General features: G+C 32.4%; 1 protein-coding gene across 7 annotated transcripts in view; it reads left to right on the top strand.

Moving 5' to 3' along the window:
* Nucleotides 1-3,200: 3,200 nt before the first annotated feature.
* The window catches only part of MICU3 (Mitochondrial calcium uptake 3), a 58,382-nt gene continuing 39,688 nt past the window's right edge, over nucleotides 3,201-21,894 (top strand). For 2 of the 7 annotated variants that reach the window (XM_074129945.1, XM_074129936.1), the window contains exon 1: nucleotides 3,201-3,473. In XM_074129945.1, coding sequence (XP_073986046.1) covers nucleotides 3,270-3,473 — 204 coding nt within the window. In that variant the 5' untranslated portion in view covers nucleotides 3,201-3,269. Of the gene's footprint in view, nucleotides 3,474-3,750; nucleotides 3,957-6,605; nucleotides 6,713-6,831; nucleotides 7,034-21,894 lie in introns of those variants that run through there. The other 5 variants (XM_074129954.1, XM_074129947.1, XM_074129958.1 and 2 more) reach the window with 5 other exon arrangements.

Below are 21,894 nucleotides of genomic sequence, written 5' to 3'. Positions count from 1 at the left end.
CCGTTCTAGAGGATAATTAAACAATTATTTATCTGATTAATAACTTATTTTAATTTATATTTTACGAAATTCCAGATTAATAGTCAGCACGATATTTACTTTGTTAAATGAAAACTGATCATAGAATTGATATTACCCCAGCAGAATGCAATGTCCCTTATAATTTAAGTCATTTTTACATTCAAACAAAAACTAAGCAAAATATATGTCTGATGGGTTATGAAGGATGCTAGAAGAGTTACCAGTTACTGTTTCAAGGCAATGTAATAAAATGATTTAAGGTTAATGTTGCTTCTGTAAACTAATACACAAATGGAACACCGTGTAACATTTGACTGTCAAGCTGTATAGTTAAAGTCAAGGCAAAGAGTTTAGAATCTGTGCTAGACATAGGAATTCTCTAGGGTTTTTTTTTTTGTCAGGAACATAATAAATAATATTTATTTCTTGTAAGATTTTGGATTCCTCTTGAAGGCTTAGCGACATTCTGTAGAGTTCTGTTCATTGAGATAGTTTATGCAGAGATTTATGTATTAAGCACTTCATTTTTCTATGTTTATATCTAATTGGAATAACTGGCAAATGGTTTCAAAATTAAGCTTGAGAGCATCAGTTTTTCTCTTTGGAACTCTTATTTTTTTTTATTTTGTAGATTCTTCTTTTAGAGAAAAACAGAACGAATTCATTTTCACTTCATTTCATTCCATTTTTAAAGGAAGAGAGTACTAAAAAAATGCTCTAACAAGATAATCCTTATCTCATAATTTGGGAAGACAGGAGATTTTAGTAATTAAATCGGTCTTTATTCTTCTCTTTCATTAGACGTCCAAGATCATATTTATTTATCTACAGTGCTTCTTATGGAGTCTACTTCCATCCTACAATTCCATTTTCTCCGACAGACATGTGAGCATTAATTAACGCCACAAAAAAACAAACAAAATGAAATAGAATATAATATGATGCAACTCGCTGGTTAATAATTTAAAAACCTGCTTTGAGATACCTCAATATCCTGTTTTCTAGATTTATTTAATTAAAAATAAATATCTTTGCCGAATAATCAGATGAAACTAGCAGATATGCATATCTGGGTGTACTCAAATGTGATGGACTTATCTTAAGTTTGTGAAGGAATCCCATCAAACAAGGAGATTTCCTAATTAGGTTTCGGTTTATTACAGTATTGTCAATGAATATAGGCACAATCTTATTTATAGCGGAAAGATAGAAATAATTTAGTATTAGAGTTACTTTCATCTTTCAATCTTTAGTTTTAGTGCATTATTCATATTGATAAAGATCAATTACATAATGTATTTATTTATTTTTATAAGGGGTAATAGATAAAAGGGAATTTGGATAATTCAAAACAAAAGAAACATTCAATACTAAATGCAGCTTCATCAATGAATAAAAATTGAATCCTATATTTGCCCACATTCTGACCTACATTTCCACTTAACTGTACATTCCTGGACATTCACTGAATCAGATGACCCTGAACTCACATAATGGGGAGTATTTACGTGCATCGTGGCACGCTGATTGCTTTAGAAAACTGAGCAATTTAACCATGAATGTTTTACATTTACATAAAATTGTTACCATTCATTTATGTACGTCACAACAGATGGTAGATATTGCGAATAAGTAAACAATTATTTTGACGTAATAATAATAGTAGCATACGTGCGCTAAGTCATGTGGCCTTTATTTGCACTGACCTTTTCCTTTATCATTATTATTATTTACGTTTTTTCAGAATACAATGGAAAACTGTGAATTCGAGTAAGCGTGACTAATGAGTCAATTACAGTATATTGTGAAAATTATTCTATTTAAAGACGCTATTTGAATTTTTTGGCATTTCTCCAAAGGATAGTTAGTTATTGTTACTATTATTACCTAAAATTCTCTCCCATTACGAGAAGCGATGAAGCAACCAACGTTCTGAAAACCCTACGATAGTCAGCCATGCCAAGAACTGATGCCCCTTTCTAACAAACCTCTTCTGAATAATATCGCCTCAAGTATAAGTGTTTTTCGAAGCTGATCCTCTTACTAAAGCGGTGAGGTACCACACGTTCATCGTGACCGTTTCTAGGCCCACATATTGCATATCTTTACTGTCTGAGTCTCGTATATCCACATATTCTTTTCTCTTTTCTTGCTCTTTCTTGCCATGGTTGTGAAAATGTTTCATTCCCCTGGATTTTTTCTTTTTTTTTTAATTTAAGCTGCACTATCTGAGATTACTGGCACCCGGAGCCATCTCAGTGCCCTGCCTACTTCAGAATTATGTTTTCTCGTAACAGACCATTCTTTCCTTCACTGGTTATTGAGTTGAGCGTTGTTACCATCATTAATAATAATAATAATAATAATAAAAAGCATTGTTATTAATATTTACAAGGTGTGGGTTATTACGTGACAATCTTCTACACCTTCTCATTTGCACATCTCAGTAGATCGTTCGTCTCCTTTATGCAATAATTGCTTGGGATCTTATTGGACGTGTGTATGGCAGTGTCTTGCTGCTCCTTAGAATCAATGCAGAGCTTTTCATAAGATCTTACATTACGAACGAGAGAATAAATAACATACTTTAGGTACCAAAGAAATAGTAAATGATCAATCAGAACTATTGTGCTGGGTACTTTCGAAGAGAGCGATGTTGAATATACAAGGTCGTATTTTTAAATATATATGGGATACATAAAAAAATGTAGCATGTTGTTATGTAACTCTTCTCAACATTAAGAGCACGATAAGTTACCTAAAATTATATATTTTTAAAAATCCAGTTTATTGTGTTAAACATGTTGAAATTATTCTGAGCTTATTCAACCTAAGCACGCGGAAAAAATGAAGAATCAATATTGTTCCTAAAAAAAGTTTTATTTAGCATAAGACAGGAAGTAATACGAGAAGAGTTATAAATGTTCTGCGAATGTACGTACATATGTTACTTTAAAAGCGCACCAAAATGATTTTATAATGAATTCTTTTTAAACTAAAACTTTTTATTACAGTTTACAACATTCATTAGTTTTAAAAATACTTTTTAAATAGATGAAAATATAAAAATAATTTATTTACAAAAAATTAAACACTTCAAATAAGAATAAGAATTTATTAATACATAGTAGGGACTTTTAAAATTTTAAGGTTGGCTACAGTGTCCTGTTAAACAGCTGCCCTACTCTTCTATGTGCGTTGTGGCGAAGGGAGTGGTAGTGTTTTGCTAAGTTTATAGATTCGTTAAAATGGCTTCCTGGTCCCGTTTTGGAAGACATGTTACGATTTTATTTAATAATTTTAATATTAAACGAACATTTTCGACAGTGAAATCCAGTAGTTCCTTAAAATGGTTTTATATGTGCGGTTGTACAGCTTCTACTGGCGTGTTGTTGTATGCTTACATGAACGTCAATAATCTGCACTTGGTTAAAGCTTTTAGAGGAAAAAAGGTAATTTTGTTAGAATTTCTTGTACACATTTTCATTTGTTTTGAAGACATATTAAGCTTTGATAAACAAAAATTTTAAATAGAGGTGTTTGTGTGCCCTCAGAAAAAGCATGCTTATCATAAAATGCACATTACGGAAATGTGTTTCTGCTAATTTTAAAGATCAAATGAAGGTTTTTCGCGTATTACGAATCAGTATACTGAAACTGATGTTTATTTTACATTGAACGACGCCTCAATAGAAAGGTTATGTTGTGGTTGCCGAAAGGTAGTGTTATGGTTACCATTGTAGTGTTTAGTCTCAGTTATGCTGTTGTGAATAATATATTTTTGGAAATTCTGTTTCTAAAATTAACTATTAAATAGTGTTACTCTATAGTTTTGTTATCAAGAAAGGTGTTTTGACCTTTAGGAGAAAAGTTTTATATGGTGGATTGAAGACAAGTATCACCAAATTAATAAGTTATTAAGGTGCTCCTAGAAGGTAGGAAATACTATTGCCCATAAGCAGAAGTTTTATTAAAAATCAATATTCGTAATTCATAGCATTCCAGATTTTTAAAATGTTTTCTAGTAAAAATATTTTATTATTATCTAGTAAAGTATTCATCATGAGTTTTTTAGGAATGATCCGTTTACAGGGACTTTTGGGGACTTAGGAAAAGGTATGCGTTCTTTGTGTGAATTCTAACTCAGAAACAAAAAAAAAAGTTTATTATTCAAACGTTTACATATTTCGTTGATAACCTCTTTAGGCAATGATAAGTAATCTTCACTTTTGTGTGTTCTTTTCGATAACGATTGCTGCAAATTTTCCTTAAATTTCTGTTACTTTTCCTCATTGCACACTCGCCTTCAGATCTAAAACTTTAATTTTATTAATTTTTTAAGGATAATTCGTTAAGGGCACTATCCTGGGAAGAGTGTAACAGATAGACGTTCCTCTAAAAAGTTATTGTAAGGTTATTTCAGGCCAAAACATTTCGTTTGTGGGTTTCCATAGGAACTGGTGCTAACTAACAATAAAAATTCATCAACTGAAAGTACCGTTTAACTGAGTGGATTAGTTTTCTTTGTCCAAAGTTCGATTCAAATGGTTCTCTTTCAATTTGGTTTACTTATGCAGACTTGCGGAACTACTTCTTAAGGAAAATTCGATTAATTCCACAACTGTGAGAAAGAGAGACACTTTTTGCTTTTAAGTACCATTCTGGAGTTTAAGGTCCTGCCACTTATACAACATTAATGAGAATTAGACAGGTGGCTAAAATTCTGTGTTTGTAGGCACCAGGAGAGTGAATTTCCTGAAAAATTTTTAATTTTCTGCGAACTTCCTGAAAAAGCAATTGAACTGAACATTTTTCACTAAGGATACTAAATTCTCTAGTGAAGCACTAACCAGTTTTTCTTGAAATTTTATTCAAATTGATTTTAGCAGAGCTCCTGAGAGAAGTGAAGACATCTATGCTTTCCTCTAAAATGTCATTTCTGGGAAATTCACGTCTCTTTGTCACGTAATTTCTTGTTTGGCTCTACATTCACAGAATAATGACATTTAAACTATGATTACATGGTCAATAAGTCGTAGCTTGTATAAAATTCTCTGATATTTTTTGATATCGGCCATGTCGTTTAGCTTTCTTACATAAACTAAGTTCATTTAGGTTTATCATTTTTATTTTACAAATGCTTTAAGCCAATTTATTTTGGAGAGGTTATAGAGGGAAAGATGATGCTAATTTGAGAATTGCTGTTAAGTAAAATTGTCTGTTTCGCCCCCTTTTTTTTTTGTATTGTTTTGAACAGAGAAGGACGAACTAATTTCGGAATAAAAATTAAATTGCACAACTTCTCTTCGTGGGTGGTCACTTTTTTTGGTTTAGCTCTTTTAATAAACCATGTCCTTCCATTTTGTTTGTTTTATTTTCAGCATGTAGAATATTAAACAGCCAGTTTCTCACTGGCCGATTGCCTTACTAAAACTGAAGAAGGTCTCTCTCTTCTAGAAGACGGGAGAAAAAGACAAAGAATATTTTGGTAAAGAGAACAGTGGTCGGCTGGAGACATGAATTAGAGTTGCACTCCTTGAGATGTGTAACAACATAACTTTGTTGTTTCGAACTTGTGGCGGCCTGGTTTTTTTTATCGCCAAAGATCGGCGGGAGAAGTGAATTTATTAGGTTTTTCATTAAACACTTCAAGTTTATGTTCCATTTAAGTGGCTGTTTAGTTTTATTCTTCTTCCAAAGCAAATGTATTATATACTTTGGTCGCCAACTTTGGTATTCCATTGATCCGAATGCACTAATTTCTTAAGAATCTAATCTGTACCTTGATTATAAAAGTTGCGCGTTACATAAATAAAAAGAAAATCATGCTTGTATCAGACTCCAGAGATTCATCTAAAGTCCGTGAAGTTTTAATCTGAGTCTGTATACATATTCTCTTCACTAGAGAACAAAACAGCGGTGAAATTAAAACGAGGTGGTACCTATGTTGAAGATCATCCATGTGAAGGTTGGCCAAAAACAAACCACCCAGAAAAATCTATGGAAGGCGCACAATACCTTGCTGGAAAAATAAAGATTCATTAATAGTTGACACGGTAACCAGTTCAGAAGAAAAAGGGCGTTACATTTTACATTAACTATTGTAATTGGTGTCGCATTTGTTGAATTCTGTCCAAAACTAATGTCACAGCAAAGCTTGGGCAGTTTTATATAGAATCCAACTGATTTTGAACGGCGATTTGTAATGAGTCCGTGGGTCCAATACTACATTCCAGAAACCAATCAGTAAACAAAATAATCAGCTAGTCCCTGCACCAGAAAAGAAGAACTTGCTTTCAGCTGCCAGAAAAGTAATGGCTGACCTTCGGTTTTAGGTAACGCAAACGAAAGTATTTTCAATACATTAGCCTCCCCTCACCCCTCTCAGAAACGCTCTTAGTCAAATTTTTCTGAAAATATGTTTTAAATGAAAATGAGCTCGACGATGTACTACGTTTAAAGAATAACTAGTACTTATGGATGCAGAATTTCGGTCGCTAAGTTACATTCTGATCCTAAAGTTGAACCAAATTATACTAATTTTCATCATGCGAATTTTCTTTTTTGACATATTTTGTTCACAGACACAGACTATTTCTTAAAAACGACTTTTTGGATCCTTATAGCAAAACTATGGAATGTCAATTTCGAAAATGCAGCATGATTACAATTCCTTGTCTAGTAAGAGAAAGTAAGTACAAAGTATTTCTCTGTTAAGCCAAGAACTTAGCCATCGTGTAAATATTGACCACTCGAGTTTTTCCATTTTGGATCAAGCTAATTCATTGAAATATGTATATTTATATCTAGGTCACCTAAAACGCTAGACTGGACAGATGAGCTAAACTATGCGCTTCCTCTACAGACAATACTGGCCGTCTAGAGAGACCACTTTTAAATATGTACTTTGCAAACTGCTGACTCAAAGGGACATATCTACAGGCACACAGATGTTCACAATGTCTGTAAAACTGGCTTGAGCACGTTCTAATGCTCACCGCTGACACTAAACGTAAGCATTTCAAATATTTATATGCAACTTTCCCAGATAAGAAGTTTTATTTATTTAATTTGTTGTTTATTGTGTTAGGGAACCTGCCTCTTCAGCTGGGCTGGAGCTAAATCCTTAGGGCTTTTCTCAAATTAATCAATTTTAAAATTAATTAAATTATTTATTTACTTATTTTTACTTTCTCTTACTCCTTATTACAGAAAGTGTTGCAATCGCGCAGCTTTTCGATCTTACATTGGCGTTAAATAAATTTTCAAAGATTCGAACAAAAATAAAGAAGGCGATTAGTGATTTTAAGAAATAGATTTTTTTTTTAATGATTTTAAGCGCGTCAACATCTAAGGTTATTAACGCCCGGAGCTTTTTTCACTGCACTGCCGGCCTCCGGACAGTGTTCTCTCGTTACAGACAACAGTGAGCTGTAAGAAGCTCCTTGGAAGAGAAAATCTAAGGGTCAGCAGCTGGATTCGAACCCGGGACCTCCGCGTGGAAGTCCAGTACGCTAACCGCTAATCCCTTCCCTCAAATTCCCTCAATTGATATTTAAAAAAATTAAATATTTAAGGTTAATAATTGGAATTCTAATGATTTTCAGATTGTAAGAATTTAAATAGAGTGATTATTATTATTGATAGGAGTCATTGTGGAAGAATCTACTACAATAATGTATAGCAGTGGTTCTTAACCGGTGTTCCGCGAATATGGCCCAAGGGTTCCGCGAAATTTCAATTTTAAATGTATTGAAATCTAGAAACTTAAGAAAAATACGAAAACAAAAAATTTTTCCTTTTTTTTTAATTTGAATTTAATGTTAAGTTCTTGCTAAATACCGAATTTAAAATTATTTAATGTTAGTGTTCCACGAGAAAAATATATACATATAATTGTGTTCCGCGTCTATGAAAAGGTTAAGAATCACTGATATAAAGGGTTGAAAACTTTTTGGGTCATGAAATTTTGTAAAATTATGGCCGTTCTATATCTCCCACTGTGAAACACTTATTGGTATGAAATTTTGTTCTCTTGTACACTTTGTTTTTCTCAATTATAAACTATAGTTATTTTGTGCACAGATCTAAAAAGGTAGAAGATATAAAGGGTTGAAAATTTTTTGGGTCATGAAATTCTGTAAAATTATGGCCGTTCTATATCTCCCACTGTGAAACACGTATTGGTATGAAATTTTGTTCTCTTGTACACTTTGTTTTTCTCAATTATAAACTATAGTTATTTTGTGCACAGATCTAAAAAGGTAGAAGATATAAAGGGTTGAAAATTTTTTGGGTCATGAAATTCTGTAAAATTATGGCCGTTCTATATCTCCCACTGTGAAACACGTATTGGTATGAAATTTTGTTCTCTTGTACACTTTGTTTTTCTCAATTATAAACTATAGTTATTTTGTGCACAGATCTAAAAAGGTAGAAGATATAAAGGGTTGAAAATTTTTTGGGTCATGAAATTCTGTAAAATTATGGCCGTTCTATATCTCCCACTGTGAACCACGTATTGATATGGAATTTTGTTCTCTTGTACACTTTGTTTTTCTCAATTATAAACTATAGTTATTTTGTGCACAGATCTAAAAAGGTAGAAGTTATAAAGGGTTGAAAAGTTTTTGGGTCATGAAATTCTGTAAAATTGTGGCCGTTCTATATCTCCCACTGTGAACCATGTATTAATATGAAATTTGTTCTCTTGTACACTTTGTTTTTCTCAATTATAAACTATAGTTATTTTGTGCACAGATCTAAAAAGGTAGAAGATATAAAGGGTTGAAAATTTTTTGGGTCATGAAATTCTGTAAAATTATGGCCGTTCTATATCTCCCACTGTGAAACACGTATTGGTATGAAATTTTGTTCTCTTGTACACTTTGTTTTTCTCAATTATAAACTATAGTTATTTTGTAAACAGATCTAAAAAGGTAGAAGATATAAAGCGTTGAAAATTTTTTGGGTCATGAAATTCTGTAAAATTATGGCCGTTCTATATCTCCCACAGTGAAACACGTATTGGTATGAAAATTTGTTCTCTTGTACACTTTGTTTTTCTCAATTATAAACTATAGTTATTTTGTGCACAGATCTAAAAAGGTAGAAGATATAAAGGGTTGAAAATTTTTTGGGTCATGAAATTCTGTAGAATTATGGCCGTTCTATGTCTCCCACTGTGAAACACGTATTCGTATGGAATTCTGTCCTCTTGTACACTTTGTTTTTCTCAATTAAAAACTATAGTTATTTTGTGCACAGATCTAAAAAGGTAAAAGATATAAAGGGTTGAAAATTTTTTGGGTCATGAAATTCTGTAAAATTATGGCCGTTCTATATCTCCCACTGTGAAACACGTATTGGTATGAAATTTTGTTCTCTTGTACACTTTGTTTTTCTCAATTAAAAACTATAGTTATTTTGTGCACAGATCTAAAAAGGTAGAAGATATAACGGGTTGAAAATTTTTTGGGTCATGAAATTCTGTAAAATTATGGCCGTTCTATATCTCCCACTGTGAAACACGTATTGGTATGAAATTTTGTTCTCTTGTACACTTTGTTTTTCTCAATTATAAACTATAGTTATTTTGTGCACAAATCTAAAAAGGTAGAAGATATAAAGGGTTGAAAATTTTTTGGGTCATGAAATTCGGTATAATTATGGCCGTTCTATATCTCCCACTGTGAAACACGTATTGGTATGAAATTTTGTTCTCTTGTACACTTTGTTTTTCTCAATTATAAACTATAGTTATTTTGTGCACAGATCCAAAAAGGTAGAAGATATAAAGGGTTGAAAATTTTTTGGGTCATGAAATTCTGTAAAATTATGGCCGTTCTATATCTCCCACTGTGAAACACGTATTGGTATGAAATTTTGTTCTCTTGTACACTTTGTTTTTCTCAATTATAAACTATAGTTATTTTATGCACAGATCTAAAAAGGTAGAAGATATAAAGGGTTGAAAATTTTTTGGGTCATGAAATTCTGTAAAATTATGGCCGTTCTATATCTCCCACTGTGAAACACGTATTGGTATGAAATTTTGTACTCTTGTACACTTTGTTTTTCTCAATTATAAACTATAGTTATTTTGTGCACAGATCTAAAAAGGTAGAAGTTATAAAGGGTTGAAAAGTTTGTGGGTCATGAAATTCTGTAAAATTGTGGCCGTTCTATATCTCCCACTGTGAACCACGTATTAATATGGAATTTTGTCCTCTTGTACACTTTGTTTTTCTCAATTAAAAACTATAGTTATTTTGTTCACAGATCTAAAAAGGTAGAAGATATAAAGGGTTGAAAATTTTTTGGGTCATGAAATTCTGTAAAATTATGGCCGTTCTATATCTCCCACTGTGAAACACGTATTGGTATGAAATTTTGTTCTCTTGTACACTTTGTTTTTCTCAATTATAAACTATAGTTATTTTGTGCACAGATCTAAAAAGGTAGAAGATATAAAGGGTTGAAAATTTTTTGGGTCATGAAATTCTGTAAAATTATGGCCGTTCTATTTCTCCCATTGTGAAACACGTATTGGTATGAAATTTTGTTCTCTTGTACACTTTGTTTTTCTCAATTATAAACTATAGTTATTTTGTAAACAGATCTAAAAAGGTAGAAGATATAAAGGGTTGAAAATTTTTTGGGTCATGAAATTCTGTAAAATTATGGCCGTTCTATATCTCCCACTGTGAAGCACGTATTGGAATGAAATTTTGTTCTCTTGTACACTTTGTTTTTCTCAATTATAAACTATAGTTATTTTGTGCACAGATCTAAAAAGGTAAAAGATATAAAGGGTTGAAAATTTTTTGGGTCATGAAATTCGGTAAAATTATGGCCGTTCTATGTCTCCCACTGTGAAACACGTATTTGTATGGAATTTTGTCCTCTTGTACACTTTGTTTTTCTCAATTATAAACTATAGTTATTTTGTGCACAGATCCAAAAAGGTAGAAGATATAAAGGGTTGAAAATTTTTTGGGTCATGAAATTCTGTAAAATTATGGCCGTTCTATATCTCCCACTGTGAAACACGTATTGGTATGAAATTTTGTTCTCTTGTACACTTTGTTTTTCTCAATTATAAACTATAGTTATTTGGTGCACAGATCTAAAAAGGTAGAAGATATAAAGGGTTGAAAATTTTTTGGGTCATGAAATTTTGTAAAATTATGGCCGTTCTATATCTCCCACTGTGAAACACGTATTGGTATGAAATTTTGTCCTCTTGTACACTTTGTTTTTCTCAATTAAAAACTATAGTTATTTTGTGCACAGATCTAAAAAGGTAGAAGATATAAAGGGTTGAAAATTTTTTGGGTCATGAAATTCTGTAAAATTATGGCCGTTCTATATCTCCCACTGTGAAACACGTATTGGTATGAAATTTTCTTCTCTTGTACACTTTGTTTTTCTCAATTATAAACTATAGTTATTTTGTGCACAGATCTAAAAAGGTAGAAGATATAAAGGGATGAAAATTTTTTGGGTCATGAAATTCTGTAAAATTATGGCCGTTCTATATCTCCCACTGTGAAACACGTATTGGTATGAAATTTTGTCCTCTTGTACACTTTGTTTTTCTCAATTAAAAACTATAGTTATTTTGTGCACAGATCTAAAAAGGTAGAAGATATAAAGGGTTGAAAATTTTTTGGGTCATGAAATTCTGTAAAATTATGGCCGTTCTATATCTCCCACTGTGAAACACGTATTGGTATGAAATTTTGTTCTCTTGTACACTTTGTTTTTCTCAATTATAAACTATAGTTATTTTGTGCACAGATCTAAAAAGGTAGAAGATATAAAGGGATGAAAATTTTTTGGGTCATGAAATTCTGTAAAATTATGGCCGTTCTATATCTCCCACTGTGAAACACGTATTGGTATGAAATTTTGTCCTCTTGTACACTTTGTTTTTCTCAATTATAAACTATAGTTATTTTGTGCACAGATCTAAAAAGGTAGAAGTTATAAAGGGTTGAAAAGTTTTTGGGTCATGAAATTCTGTAAAATTGTGGCCGTTCTATATCTCCCACTGTGAACCATGTATTAATATGGAATTTTGTCCTCTTGTACACTTTGTTTTTCTCAATTAAAAACTATAGTTATTTTGTGCACAGATCTAAAAAGGTAGAAGATATTAAGGGTTGAAAATTTTTTGGGTCATGAAATTCTGTAAAATTATGGCCGTTCTATGTCTCCCACTGTGAAACACGTATTTGTATGGAATTTTGTCCTCTTGTACACTTTGTTTTTCTCAATTAAAAACTATAGTTATTTTGTGCACAGATCTAAAAAGGTAGAAGATATAAAGGGTTGAAAATTTTTTGGGTCATGAAATTCTGTATAATTATGGCCGTTCTATATCTCCCACTGTGAAACACGTATTGGTATGAAATTTTGTTCTCTTGTACACTTTGTTTTTCTCAATTATAAACTATAGTTATTTTGTGCACAGATCCAAAAAGGTAGAAGATATAAAGGGTTGAAAATTTTTTGGGTCATGAAATTCTGTAAAATTATGGCCGTTCTATATCTCCCACTGTGAAACACGTATTGGTATGAAATTTTGTTCTCTTGTACACTTTGTTTTTCTCAATTATAAACTATAGTTATTTTATGCACAGATCTAAAAAGGTAGAAGATATAAAGGGTTGAAAATTTTTTGGGTCATGAAATTCTGTAAAATTATGGCCGTTCTATATCTCCCACTGTGAAACACGTATTGGTATGAAATTGTACTCTTGTACACTTTGTTTTTCTCAATTATAAACTATAGTTATTTTGTGCACAGATCTAAAAAGGTAGAAGTTATAAAGGGTTGAAAAGTTTGTGGGTCATGAAATTCTGTAAAATTGTGGCCGTTCTATATCTCCCACTGTGAACCACGTATTAATATGGAATTTTGTCCTCTTGTACACTTTGTTTTTCTCAATTAAAAACTATAGTTATTTTGTTCACAGATCTAAAAAGGTAGAAGATATAAAGGGTTGAAAATTTTTTGGGTCATGAAATTCTGTAAAATTATGGCCGTTCTATATCTCCCACTGTGAAACACGTATTGGTATGAAATTTTGTTCTCTTGTACACTTTGTTTTTCTCAATTATAAACTATAGTTATTTTGTGCACAGATCTAAAAAGGTAGAAGATATAAAGGGTTGAAAATTTTTTGGGTCATGAAATTCTGTAAAATTATGGCCGTTCTATTTCTCCCATTGTGAAACACGTATTGGTATGAAATTTTGTTCTCTTGTACACTTTGTTTTTCTCAATTATAAACTATAGTTATTTTGTAAACAGATCTAAAAAGGTAGAAGATATAAAGGGTTGAAAATTTTTTGGGTCATGAAATTCTGTAAAATTATGGCCGTTCTATATCTCCCACTGTGAAACACGTATTGGAATGAAATTTTGTTCTCTTGTACACTTTGTTTTTCTCAATTATAAACTATAGTTATTTTGTGCACAGATCTAAAAAGGTAAAAGATATAAAGGGTTGAAAATTTTTTGGGTCATGAAATTCTGTAAAATTATGGCCGTTCAATGTCTCCCACTGTGAAACACGTATTTGTATGGAATTTTGTCCTCTTGTACACTTTGTTTTTCTCAATTATAAACTATTGTTATTTTGTGCACAGATCCAAAAAGGTAGAAGATTTAAAGGGTTGAAAATTTTTTGGGTCATGAAATTCTGTAAAATTATGGCCGTTCTATATCTCCCACTGTGAAACACGTATTGGTATGAAATTTTGTTCTCTTGTACACTTTGTTTTTCTCAATTATAAACTATAGTTATTTGGTGCACAGATCTAAAAAGGTAGAAGATATAAAGTGTTGAAAATTTTTTGGGTCATGAAATTTTGTAAAATTATGGCCGTTCTATATCTCCCACTGTGAAACACGTATTGGTATGAAATTTTGTCCTCTTGTACACTTTGTTTTTCTCAATTAAAAACTATAGTTATTTTGTGCACAGATCTAAAAAGGTAGAAGATATAAAGGGTTGAAAATTTTTTGGGTCATGAAATTCTGTAAAATTATGGCCGTTCTATATCTCCCACTGTGAAACACGTATTGGTATGAAATTTTGTTCTCTTGTACACTTTGTTTTTCTCAATTATAAACTATAGTTATTTTGTGCACAGATCTAAAAAGGTAGAAGATATAAAGGGATGAAAATTTTTTGGGTCATGAAATTCTGTAAAATTATGGCCGTTCTATATCTCCCACTGTGAAACACGTATTGGTATGAAATTTTGTTCTCTTGTACACTTTGTTTTTCTCAATTATAAACTATAGTTATTTTGTGCACAGATCCAAAAAGGTAGAAGATATAAAGGGTTGAAAATTTTTTGGGTCATGAAATTCTGTAAAATTATGGCCGTTCTATATCTCCCACTGTGAAACACGTATTGGTATGAAATTTTGTTCTCTTGTACACTTTGTTTTTCTCAATTATAAACTATAGTTATTTGGTGCACAGATCTAAAAAGGTAGAAGATATAAAGGGTTGAAAATTTTTTGGGTCATGAAATTTTGTAAAATTATGGCCGTTCTATATCTCCCACTGTGAAACACGTATTGGTATGAAATTTTGTCCTCTTGTACACTTTGTTTTTCTCAATTAAAAACTATAGTTATTTTGTGCACAGATCTAAAAAGGTAGAAGATATAAAGGGTTGAAAATTTTTTGGGTCTTGAAATTCTGTAAAATTATGGCCGTTCTATATCTCCCACTGTGAAACACGTATTGGTATGAAATTTTGTTCTCTTGTACACTTTGTTTTTCTCAATTATAAACTATAGTTATTTTGTGCACAGATCTAAAAAGGTAGAAGATATAAAGGGATGAAAATTTTTTGGGTCATGAAATTCTGTAAAATTATGGCCGTTCTATATCTCCCACTGTGAAACACGTATTGGTATGAAATTTTGTTCTCTTGTACACTTTGTTTTTCTCAATTATAAACTATAGTTATTTTGTGCACAGATCTAAAAAGGTAGAAGTTATAAAGGGTTGAAAAGTTTTTGGGTCATGAAATTCTGTAAAATTGTGGCCGTTCTATATCTCCCACTGTGAACCATGTATTAATATGGAATTTTGTCCTCTTGTACACTTTGTTTTTCTTAATTAAAAACTATAGTTATTTTGTGCACAGATCTAAAATGGTAGAAGATATAAAGGGTTGAAAATTTTTTGGGTCATGAAATTCTGTAAAATTATGGCCGTTCTATGTCTCCCACTGTGAAACACGTATTTGTATGGAATTTTGTCCTCTTGTACACTTTGTTTTTCTCAATTAAAAACTATAGTTATTTTGTGCACAGATCTAAAAAGGTAGAAGATATAAAGGGTTGAAAATTTTTTGGGTCATGAAATTCTGTAAAATTATGGCCGTTCTATGTCTCCCACTGTGAAACACGTATTTGTATGGAATTTTGTCCTCTTGTACACTTTGTTTTTCTCAATTATAAACTATAGTTATTTTGTGCACAGATCAAAAAAGGTAGAAGATATAAAGGGTTGAAAATTTTTTTGGTCATGAAATTCTGTAAAATTATGGCCGTTCTATATCTCCCACTGTGAAACACTTATTGGTATGAAATTTTGTTCTCTTGTACACTTTGTTTTTCTCAATTATAAACTATAGTTATTTTGTGCACAGATCTAAAAAGGTAGAAGATATAAAGGGTTGAAAATTTTTTGGGTCATGAAATTCTGTAAAATTATGGCCGTTCTATATCTCCCACTGTGAAACACGTATTGGTATGAAATTTTGTCCTCTTGTACACTTTGTTTTTCTCAATTAAAAACTATAGTTATTTTGTGCACAGATCTAAAAAGGTAGAAGATATAAAGGGTTGAAAATTTTTTGGGTCATGAAATTCTGTAAAATTATGGCCGTTCTATATCTCCCACTGTGAAACACGTATTAGTATGAAATTTTGTTCTCTTGTACACTTTGTTTTTCTCAATTATAAACTATAGTTATTTTGTGCACAGATCCAAAAAGGTAGAAGATATAAAGGGTTGAAAATTTTTTGGGTCATGAAATTCTGTAAAATTATGGCCGTTCTATATCTCCCACTGTGAAACACGTATTGGTATGAAATTTTGTTCTCTTGTACACTTTGTTTTTCTCAATTAAAAACTATAGTTATTTTGTGCACAGATCTAAAAAGGTAGAAGATATAAAGGGTTGAAAATTTTTTGGGTCATGAAATTCTGTAAAATTATGGCCGTTCTATATCTCCCACTGTGAAACACGTATTAGTATGAAATTTTGTTCTCTTGTACACTTTGTTTTTCTCAATTATAAACTATAGTTATTTTGTGCACAGATCTAAAAAGGTAGAAGTTATAAAGGGTTGAAAATTTTTTGGGTCATGAAATTCTGTAAAATTATGGCCGTTCTATATCTCCCACTGTGAACCACGTATTAATATGGAATTTTTTTCTCTTGTACACTTTGTTTTTCTCAATTATTAACTATAGTTATTTTGTGCACAGATCTATAATTTTAGAAGATATAAAGCAGTGGTTCTTAACCGGTGTTCCGCGAATATGGTCCAAGTGTTCCGCGAAATTTCAATTTTAAATGTATTGAAATTTAGAAACTTAGGAAAGATACGAAAACAAAAAATTTTTCCTTTTTTTTTAATTTGAATTTAATTTTAAGTTCTTGCTAAATACCGAATTTCAAATTATTTAATGTTAGTGTTGCGCGGGAATAATATATACATATAATTAATTGTGTTCCGCGTCTATGAAAAGGTTAAGAACCGCTGATGTATAGGATGATCTCAAATGGTCAACTAATTGTCATGGACTTATTACGTCATACTTTTTCTTTCTAATTGATATGTTAATTTTTCACTGGCTGTATTTTGTTTTATATTTTTAAGTGTGATGAATTTCTACTTTCTACACTTAGTTTATGTTTTAGTGTTAATAAATGTCTATTGGATGGTCTTTTTTGGTCTCTTTCGGTGTCCTTGATGTGCCCTGACATTAGCGTTTATTGTTAGGATACATTCACTGTAATATTTTATTCTTACTATTTGCACTTAGTAGATTATACGTTAGAGGACTTGGTTAGAAGATAGCGGGGCGGAACCCCACGGCACCGCAGCCAAAAGAGGCTCTAAGCCCTTAGATTTTCTCTTTCTAGGAGCTTCTTACAGCTCACTGTCCGGTGATGGACAGTGTTGTCTGTATCGAGAGAACACTGCCCGGAGGCCGGCAGTGCATTGAAAAAAGCCAATAACCTCAGATGTTGACTATGACTAAGTATCCTTGTGTATACTTCTTCAACATTGTGATAGTAATGTCACTGTCATTTCAGCGTCGATCGTTAGGTGTTCAATATGTGGGCCTCAAAGACGCTTTTAAGAAATAGAATAAGTTAAGAACTTACCGAAACTAAAAAACCCTTATATGGCAAAGCGTACTTTAAAAACTAGTCGGTCCTATATGAGGTAGGACTTGTATTAGATAAAACGGAAGAACATCCGTGCGTACAAATACAATAAAACAGACTCAACTTACGCAAACCACTTTATCATACTTACCATCCTTATACTCCTAGACTTCTCCAAAGCCTTTGATACCGTTGACCATCATATCCTGCTATCTAAACTACAATCCCTCTCTTTTTCCAATAGCACCCTCCGTTGGTTCCAATCCTTCCTGTCTAATCGTTCCCAATTCGTTGTCACTCCCGATAGTAATCCTTCTTCACTTCTTCCTTTGTCACGCGGTGTACCTCAAGCTTCTTCCCTATCTCCCACCCTCTTCTCAATTTACATCAATGACCTTCCTCTTTCCATCTCTCATTCCCAGTATCACCTCTATGCTGATGATTTTCAGATTTACCTATCCTTTTCCCCGTCGGATTTGTTTGAAGCTGTATTTAATCTTCAAGAAGACCTCAATAATATCTCAGCATGGGCCACGAACAATAAGCTTACCCTGAATGTAGAAAAGACCAAAGCTATAGTTATTGGCTCCAACCCACTCCTTAAATCATTGGCTCCTCTTCCTAATCTTTTCCTCTATAATATCCCAATAAAATGTTGTTCCTCTGTGAAAAACCTTGGTATCACTTTCGATCAAAACCTATCCTGGAAAAACCATGTTTCCCAAATCTCTCGTCTTTCCATCCATATCCTTAAGCAGTTTAATAGTTCCCGTCACCTTTTTCCAATTAAGACCCGGCAACTCCTAGTTTCCTCTCTTATATTCCCCCATTCCGACTATGGTTGTTTAGTGTATGGCGGTCTTTCTGGTGATATTGAAGCTAAGCTTAAGCGCCTCATGAACTGCTTCATAAGATTTATTTTCAGCATTTCCAGAGACTCTCGCATTTCGCACTGCTACGATGAGTTGAAGTGGCTTTTTCCTGTCTATCGCCGCCAATATTTTTTGGCTTCTTTCCTTTTTCAAGTCATCCAGTCTCAAAGGCCTTCCTATATTTTTCAACTCCTTAAGTTTAAATCCTCCATCCATTCCCGTAACACTAGATCTCGCTCATCTGATCTCTATATTCCCTCTCACCGTACCTCATCCTTTGACAAGTCCTTCCTAATACGTGCTACCTCTCTCTGGAACTCCTTGCTTTCATCTGTCCGCCATGCTCCTACCCTATCCATCTTTAAATCCCGTCTATTCAGTTATCTACTTTCTATTCAGCTTCCTCCGAAATTCTAATTGTTTTAATTTATTTCCTTAATTTCTGCTGTTTTATTATTTTATTTTTACTTTCATTTTCACTTATTATATTTTCACTCTTGTAAATACTTATTTATTTATTTAATTTCTGTATAATCACAGGCCAAACTGTTAAGGCCTCTATTTGTTCCTGTATTTATTCTTAGGGGACAATTGTCCCAGAATAATAAATTTCTTTTCTATTTCTATTTCTATCAAACATAGTGAGCGCCCGGACAGTTCTAATACGCAATGAAGCTGTTACATACAGGAAGTGAAGTTTGATTAATAAACACTCTTAAGTTAAATGGTGTGCTAGTTGAACAAATATTTTATATATAAAAATGGCCAATATAAGGTTTATTGACATCTAATCATTTCTAAACAATATTGATTTTTTTTTTTTATGCAGCGAATGTTACTTAAATGATAAAAATTGTTATAAAATTAGAATAAAACACCTAAGCGTTTTGAACGTTTCTAAATGGATGAGGTTAAGGTACGAATGAGATGATGGGTACTTGCTGATTTGTGTATCTTTTAGCGTTTAATCAACCCATACACTTAACTTTTTAAACTAAAGTAAAGGAGATATTAATCAAATAGTAAATATGAAGTGAAATTACTATAGAAAGGACGTAACGTTATAGTATTTTTATTTAACGCAAGTTTATATTTGTACATGAATATGTTTATTTATTTGAAATAGATCCTTAGCTACCTTTCAACTTTAACATACTTAGCTACCACACATTCCAGGCTCATTCCAGAAATACATTTTTCTTGGATTTTTAGGACACAGGGAAGTGTCCTAACTCCTCTTCTTTACACAATCTACACTGCCGACTTACCTTCTAACCTTAATACCTCTATTTACACCTTCGCTGACGACACTGCCGTTCTCTCCACACACTCTGACCTTTTCCTCGCAGTACGCTCACTACAGTCCCACCTTCTGGGAATTTAAACTGGCGTATAAAAATTAACCCAACTAAGTCTAAATACATAGTCTTCACACTCAAACGTCAAACTCCGCCACCTGTCTTCTTACATCACACACCTATCCCACCAGCCGACCATGTGCGGTACCTTGGAATGTACCTAGACAAGAGACTTACTTGGAACCCCCATACGAGACTTAAACGTACCGAACTAAACAAACGATACAAACTTCTAGCCAGACTACTCGAGAAACGCTCAAAACTCTCACTACAGAACAAACGACGACTCTATACAGCCCTTCTCACACCAATATGGCGGACTCGAACTTTACGGAACAGCTAAAAAAATCCAACCTCAATAGACTACAAACACTGCAATCCAAAATACTAGGCCGCATAATAGACGCTCCCATTCTATGTTATAGCAACCACACTATACATACAGATCTCCAAATTCCACTCATCTCCGAACTTGCCAAAATTCGATATAAAAATTTTCACCAAAAACTCTCACTTCATCCCAACCCTTTAGCTGCAAATTTGTCTACAACTGCAGCTACCCTCCAATCCTCGAAGACGGCTGAGGCGCCGTTGGCCCCGTGACCAACTGGGTGACTAATGGCGGCCATCACTGGATGACCGTCATTCACGTTTGCCAAGCTATTAATATACACTTATCGCATTTACTTATTGTACCCTGTAGGTACAGGTGTAAATTTCAATGAAAGGATAATAATAATAATAAAAAAAATAAGTTAATTAAATTAATTGGAATACCATTTCGCCTGAGAAATTTGCAGATTGCAAAAATAAAAAAACTCGGAACTAAAAACAATGGATCGATGAACTAGTTCGAATTGTACAGATAAATTTATGACTACTATTGTTGGCAATAATAGTATAGATTTGAATCAAGTTCAAGGCTGTTTCAATTAGTATAGTTTTTTAACATTATACTGTTAAAGGATTTAGACTTTATGAAAAACATATTTGACGTATAAAATCATTGATATTATCCAACACTGTGTGCTCTGTCAGTCAAATTTTAAATTTCTTTTTGACTTCAATTTACTATAGTTAGTTGGAGAAGGCGTATACCACAATATTATCTCTATGTATATTTCTCTAGTGCACATTACACATTTATAATTTGAAATTTATTGCAGACATTTTGTTATTGACTAGTTGATTGTCTCTGGGGAGACATTGGGCAGTTGATTTGCATATTTATGATTTCCGTCTCTCTGTTTCCATTTCTTTTTTAGTTGTTTAATCACATGTGGGCCTGCCAGAGGTTTTATTAAGTCAAAATAAAGACAATATAATAATATTTATGCATTAATTTAGATATTAATGTGAACTCTAATGCAACCATGAAAGAGATGAAATGGTGGTTTTGGTTTTGGAGTGAAAACATCATCTTGTAATGGATGTAGCCACCCTACCAGAAACCACTCTCTTATTGCGTCTTCTGTATCTTGTTTATCTTTTACTTTTTTTTCGCTGAAGAAGCAGAGGGGGCGATAAAAATAATTGCTTTCTGTCAAAATCAGTACAAGACATATATCCAGCAATTTTTTATATTTTTGATATTTATTTATTTTTTTTAAGTTTGTTGAAATTGTTATTTATAAATATCAATGAACTTCTATTATTTCATTTATCTTAACTTTTCAAAAACCTATTTTGTATACTACGGCCATTGAGTGCAACTCAATCATAAAATCAGAATATTTAATGAAAAATGCACTTTAATGTTGAACCACCTAACTCGAGCCTGTTTTGGTATCTAAATAAAGAGAATTTATGATATGATCATCAGAATCTTGCTTGAAGGTTGAGAATTAATAAATCACTCAGGAGTCTGGGTTCAAGACTGCGATTTTGTAATTTCGGAAAGTGAACTTCATTGTTATCCTAGAAATTTGTCCTTTTCATATTGCCTCCGAATATATCTTCAGATCATTCAAAGCCAGTTTGTTCAGGAATTGCTTTAGGAGAACACGATTTTTAAATGATGATCAGGAATAAATAATCTTAAATAATTTATTAAAACATGCAAAAGATTTTTTCATAATTTTCTATCTGCTTAGAATATAGATTAAACTTTAGACTAGAAATATGAATACGACCAGCTAGAAAGCGAACTTTATCTGCTCCGTATTATCCATCTTGTTAGATAATTTTCCATTCTGTAGTAC

Source organism: Rhodnius prolixus, unplaced genomic scaffold, assembly GCF_049639745.1.
Source record: "Rhodnius prolixus isolate KJV_2025 unplaced genomic scaffold, Rpr scaffold_1, whole genome shotgun sequence".
Classification (NCBI taxonomy): domain Eukaryota; kingdom Metazoa; phylum Arthropoda; class Insecta; order Hemiptera; family Reduviidae; genus Rhodnius; species Rhodnius prolixus.
This window is presented reverse-complemented; position numbering and strand designations above follow the sequence as displayed.